Below are 6,363 nucleotides of genomic sequence, written 5' to 3' on the forward strand. Positions count from 1 at the left end.
TTCAGTCCACGGCGGAAGCTAGGGAGTGAGTCTGTTGTTCTAAGTGCAAAAGGGAGTTTATTCCACAGTTTGGGGGCCAGGAGGGCAAATTGTCTAGGACGAGTGGATTTTTGTCCTGGGGTTTTTAGCGAGGGCTCTGTCAGCATCCCTGTGTTGGCTGATCTGAGTGAACGGGTGGGGTTGTAGGGGTTGATCAGGTTTTGGAGGTATGGAGGAGCCGTACCTTTGGCTGCTTTGAAGGTCAGCATCAGTGTTTTGTATTCAGTGCGGGCTGCAACCCACAGGGAGCCAGTGGAGGGAGCGGAGAAGGGGGGAGACATGTGAGAATGTTGTTTGGTTGAAGACATTTTAGATCAGTTGGAGAGGCTTAAGTGCACATGCTTTACCGATGGTATTGCGGTAATTTAATTCATAACATTGGCCCTGCTGTTGGTTACACGTTGATGTGTGTGTGTAACAATAAAGCCCAAAGGACCAATCAAGCCACAAACGGTGCACTTTGCTATCATTTCCTACGCTGTTGGGAAGCGTTCGAGACACCGCCATGAAAACAACCAATCAAAACACTGCATTGACGCACCACACTGTCAAAACTCAACTTCTGAGTATGGTCGGTCAGTGCGTGCACTGAGCACACCCAAGGCGCAGCGCACTCGGTTCCGAACGCACCCTATATATTACTTAAAGAGGTGGTGCCATAGTTTTGTACTTTTTCTGTTTTTCATGTGTCTAGGAGGTTGAAAGTACTTCATTAGACCCCCCCCCCCCCCCTGATGTGTTTTTTTTTTGAAAAATGATGTATTCTCTTAGTATTTGTTTGTTTTCTTTTGGAGGCTGCCACCTTGTGGCCGAAAGTGTCAGTTAAAAAACACAGATACTGTGACACCCTTAGTATCAACTCCTCCCCAATTGCCATTCACCCAACACTGTGGGGTGTGGCTATACCAGCTGGGTCACCACCCACCATGCCATCCATGCATACTTAATGAACTGGGGGTGTGGCGACATAAAAACCCAATTTTAACTCTTTCTGTATACTTTTTTGGAAAAAATCTTCCTCCTAGTATAATCATAATACCTGATAATCATGTTTTAGAGGGGGGGGGAAATCATGGCACCACCTCTTTAAGTCAGAGGTCTTCAGCATGGGGTCCGGGACCCCTAGGGGGTCCTCAGAGTTACTACAGAGGGGCCGCCAAGTCTTTGACAGTTCAAGTGGTTAAATCACATTTATCCAACCTACACAGATGATAGTGCTGTCAGAACAAGTCTAAGCTGTATAAGAAATCCATGAAAATGTTTAATCTTCATTCATTTAATCTTTTAATTTTATACGATATGTAGTGGGGGTCCCTGCTTCATCTCTCTCTCTCAGCTAAGGGGTCCTTGGCCTGAAAACGTTGAAGACCCCTGGCCTAAGTTTTATAATGATCTTATCTCTGTCGCGTCTCACAGTTTTTCACGTCTCCCTTCCTCAGAGAGCCCTCATCCCTGGCCCTCCCTTCCTGTTGGGCGCCTGCACGGTTTGCGTCGCCTTCCTGGTGGCGCTCTTCATCCCCGAGAAGCCGCCGCCGGCGCCGCTGTCGCCCCACGACAAGCCCCACCCGGAGGGCAAAGACTCCATGTCGTCGCTGGCCGGCGTCCACGTCAACACGCCCCTTCCGGGAAGCGACGAAGAGTCTCCGCCCGCCGCCAGCGACGAGGACTTTGAGCCCTTGCTACACGACAGTATAGTTTGAAACTGACGCGCACACACAAGAAGGACCGCCGATGTTTATTTTTTCTCTCGTGCCAGTGGGCTGGTTTCGAACGGTAAGCGGGAAAAAAAGGCCAACGTCGTATTAACCGAAGGTTGGAGGAAGAAATAGGTATTGTTCTTTTGTCCGGCGGGAGGAACTACAGCCGTTGCTTGGGCGGCAAAGGAGCGAAGCCAAACCCCAGAGAGATTCAGAGAGGGGAAAGATAACGTTTCTTTGACCAAAGGGAGGGACCGGCGAAAAGTGGCAAACAATGCAACATACTTTGACTGCACAGTATTCTTTCATTCAGAATGAGAACGGATAGGACAGGACATCACGCTGCCAATAACCACCCTGGGACTGACGGAGAGACACACCATTTGGGGCTCGGAGGCCAAACACCCTCGTTTGACTGGCAAAGAGTCTGACCGGGGCTATAAATGTGTTGCCACGTGGAAAGAGTGGTGGAAAAAGGACTCACATTTTATACTTGAGTAAAAGTATCAATACTCCAATTTAGAAAACAAGGAAAAGTCCGGAATTCAACATGTACTTGAGTAAAAGTATGAAAGTGTTGGCATCAAAATGTACAAAATGTTTGAAAATAGCAGATCTTCAAGCTCACAACGCGTCGCACCGCGACGCGTTGTGAGCTCGTAGGTCGGCTATTTTCAAATAGCCAAGGTATAAAATAGGGTTAAAGTGGTTCATGTATGTTTTATAATATTATAATTTATATCTGCAAAGTAACGAGTCACTAAAGATTTCAAATACATGTAGTGGAGTAGAAGTAAAAGTATTGGAAATTGGAGATACTCAAGTAAAGTGCAAATACCTCAAAATTGTACTTAAGTACAGTACGTAAGTAAATGTACAGTACTTAGTTACTTTACAACACTGCTTGGAAAGTGAATTACGTGAGTGTTGTGATCTCCAGGAAAGATGGCAGTAAAATGAATTTACCTCCGCGAGCGTGCAAACACCAGGTGGACCCATAAGGGTTCATTTGGTGCCATTTTGTACTCTTGCAGTGCTACAAAGGGATAAATGGACACAGAAGATTTTACTGTGAAGAGATAGAGGAGAAGAGAATTTATTTCCTATACCCACATTTCCCTGCAAACACACATACACACGCACACACACACACACACACACACACACACACACACACACACACACACACACACACACACACACACACACGTACGTATCGTACACACAAGAATGTTGCACACTTTGAAGCTTCTGTTTTATCTGCAAACGTGTTGATTGTTTGTTTCAGTAAAACAGGAAAGGGTGTGTTGTTTTTACCTTAAATCGTATCATGTCTATACTGTATTGATGCCGTATTTTTATTTATGGATTTTCCTGTGCAAATGAAAACCTTTCCTATATTACCAGACGATGTTAAGTGTTTATATATGTTTTTTTTTGTGTGTGTTTTGTATTGTTTAAGACCTGACTTTCTACTGTCTTTGAGTACACAGTGTACCTTACCTACGGTGGTATTAGAAGTACTCGGATGAATTACTTTAGTGAAACGAATAGCAATACCGCAACGTAGAAATGCTCCGTTACAAGTCAAAGGAGCTATTGGTCAACTTTTTCTTGAAAAACAGACGCTAAAATAAAAATAATGTTTCGAAAATATTTTATAAAAAATTAAGCTTCATATATGTGTTTCTATTCAAAAATGACCACAAAAAGCGTAAAATGATGATAGAATACTCATTTTGGCCATTGTCAGACTGACTTTGTTTATATCCCTCTTCTATTCTTGATAAGGGATATAAACAAAGTCGGTCTGACAATGGCCCAAATTATTATTTTCTCATTATTCTACGCTTTCTGTGGTCATTTTTGAATAGAAACACATATATGAAGCTTAATTTTTTCATATTTTCACTTGAGAAAAGGTAATAAAGTATTGGCATCAATATAAGCTTACTGTTCCAAACTCAGGCCTACTCAGTATGCAGATTTATCCTGCTGCAGCGCTTTTTGTCGCCTGTGGGAGGCAGCGCTGCGGTGTTTCTTTTTTACTTTCTTTTTTTTTCTGCATTTGTTTTGTATTTCTTTCTTTCCTCTGATATAACAGCGCAACACTTGTGAACTTGATCATACTTGAAATATACCATGGAGAAACTGCGAGATATAGAAAAGGATCTAGGAGACTTAATGAAATATTCATAGCATTATGTGCGTGGCACAGTTTGTATATGACATATATGTACAGCCTTATGACTGTTGGACATTTTATTATTTTTTCTAAATGTATATACTTTCCTGGTATATGTATACGTATATGTATATATGTATACGTATAGCGTCACTGTCGGGCAGAAACCTCGTATCTCCAAGTTTCACATTTGTACATGTTTTCGCAAACCAAAGCCCTGCTTCACCAGACAAGGCCGCCGCACAAAAGTAGTGAAAACAGCCGATCTACAAGCACACAACGCCTCGCAACGTGAGGCGTTGTGTGCTTGTAGATCGGCTGTTTTCACTAGTTTAAATATATATTTTTTAAATGATAAATACAAAACGGACGGTTTTGGACATACAAGGTTTCCACCCGACAACGACGATATGTATTATGTTTTGTATTTGAACTGTTCAGACTAGCCTTGCATGTGTTGTGGTAGTTGATGCTGTGGGTTGTCTGTGGAAAAGGAGTTTGCTTTGGCTATGAGTAGTGTGCAGGTTGCGGCCCTTTCCCGCGTCATTCGATTAGCACAGTAGCGCACGGCACGTACGCTGCCCAGAGTTATGCGTCGCATTCCCTTCGTATCTAGGTCAATGGGTTGGGCGAGGCGCTGCCTGAAAGTTGATTCACACTTCGCTTTAGTGTGTGTGGCTCGCTTGAGAAGTAAGAGGCTTCGTTCGCTTCATTTGCTGCACAGTTTAGGGATTTCAATTTGTCCCATCAATATCTGTCAACATGAAGATTTAAAGGGGCCCCACCATGAATGTCACATTTTTCATTTCTTAATTGTTTTTTGGTATTCCCAGTGTCTCTTCCAGCGACACTGGCTTGAATGGATTGACTCTACCACGGCAGGTGCCAGTGCCGGAAAGTGTATTGGCTCTTTCTGATTGTGGTACCATGCTAATCTTCTCTGTATCGTTGCAATTTTAGCCCCGTTGCCAGCAAAGGGCATTTTTGTATTGAAATGGCTTGCAATTAGAGACAGACAGAACATGAAATGTAAATATCCGAGTGGTTGTTTAGGCTAAAACCTGTATAAAACCGTATTATGGACTAATATTTATATAAAATATATATTTTGAAAAGCATGGTGGGGCCCCAACCACTTGAACCCTAAATACTTTAGTTGACCAAGGTCCCCCAGGGCTCTATACTAGGTTCCCCAACATTGTCTGATCAAATAAGTTCACAACTTGCGGTGAGCTGAGGGCAAAAAGGGGGCAGAAGAATACGATTACAAATGTTTAGAAATAAATCATAGTCTATATGTGGAAAGATTATTTCAATTTATCAAAATATTCGTATTATTTTGTATTTTTTTAGATGAGATTTGCGTCACAGAGTTGGCTTTGTGTTCTTGAGAGAACAACCTTTGTACCACTACCAAGCCTGTAAGAGAGAGAGAGAGAGAGAGAGAGAGAGAGAGAGAGAGAGAGAGAGAATTATTTATGTGTATGATTACATACTGTGTATGCTTATGTGTCTGCATACTATTGTATTATAACGTGTGTTTATGTATGAAACACTTGACTCCAGACATATCTCCTTGACTGCCGTATTATTTAGGAGCAGCTGGTGATCTTGTTGGCACTACAGAAACGGAACACACATCCCTCTATCGTCACTGTCGGGCAGAAACCTCGTATCTCCAAGTTTTTTCACCAAGTAAAGCCCTGCTTCATCATACAAGGCTGTCGCACAAAAGTAGTGAAAACAGCCGATCTACAAGCACACATGCGAGGCGTTGTGTGCTTGTAGATCGGCTATTTTCACTAGTTTAATGCATTTTAAAAACGATAAATACAAAACTAACGGTCTTGGAGATACAAGCTTTCCACCCGACAACGACTCTATGTAACCTTAGTTTCATTGCATTCAAAACAAACACATTGATTTTTGTTTTCCCACCGCGCCCATTATTTTATAGATGTGTTTACTGATTCGTTCACAAGATGCGGAGGGTTTTGCTCCCGGAGCCATTACTCACCGCTAACTCCCAAAATGGATGCAATCGTGTGTCTAGTTTTGTATCGCATTATTTATGATCAACAAATGGATGGTGGTGTGTTATAAATAATATGATAATTATTAAGTGGTCATGATGATATCCAATGTGCCTGCTAGAAATTGGGTCCAGCACAGTCATTTGGAACAAAGATTGACATTTCTAATCCAATTAAGAAGTAGCCTACAAATGATTATCCTTGGGTCAAATTAATCTCCTGATTAGGGAGTCTTACTGGTCTTCCTATTTAGAGAAAATTGGATTGAATTAAATGAAATTCACCCCCGATTTTAGGTTGTTGTTTTTCAAGTGCAGCTAAACTTGGAATGTTAGTAACCGTGCCATTTTGTCAGGATGGGGAGAATACAAGTGTGGAGAATATAATTATATACCTTGTTAAAGTGACC

General features: G+C 42.1%; 1 protein-coding gene across 1 annotated transcript in view; it reads left to right on the forward strand.

Annotated features, from left to right (window-relative positions):
* Nucleotides 1-1,739, forward strand: part of mfsd14ba (major facilitator superfamily domain containing 14Ba) — a gene marked incomplete at both ends in the record, with an annotated part of 29,670 nt that extends 27,931 nt beyond the window's left edge. The window contains one exon of the mRNA XM_080743725.1: nt 1,479-1,739. Coding sequence (XP_080599851.1) covers nt 1,479-1,739 — 261 coding nt within the window. The remainder of the gene's footprint in view (nt 1-1,478) is intronic.
* Nucleotides 1,740-6,363: the final 4,624 nt, after the last annotated feature.

The sequence above is a fragment of the Nannobrachium achirus genome (genome assembly GCF_963921795.1).
Source record: "Nannobrachium achirus genome assembly, chromosome: 15".
NCBI classification, from domain to species: Eukaryota; Metazoa; Chordata; class Actinopteri; order Myctophiformes; family Myctophidae; genus Nannobrachium; species Nannobrachium achirus.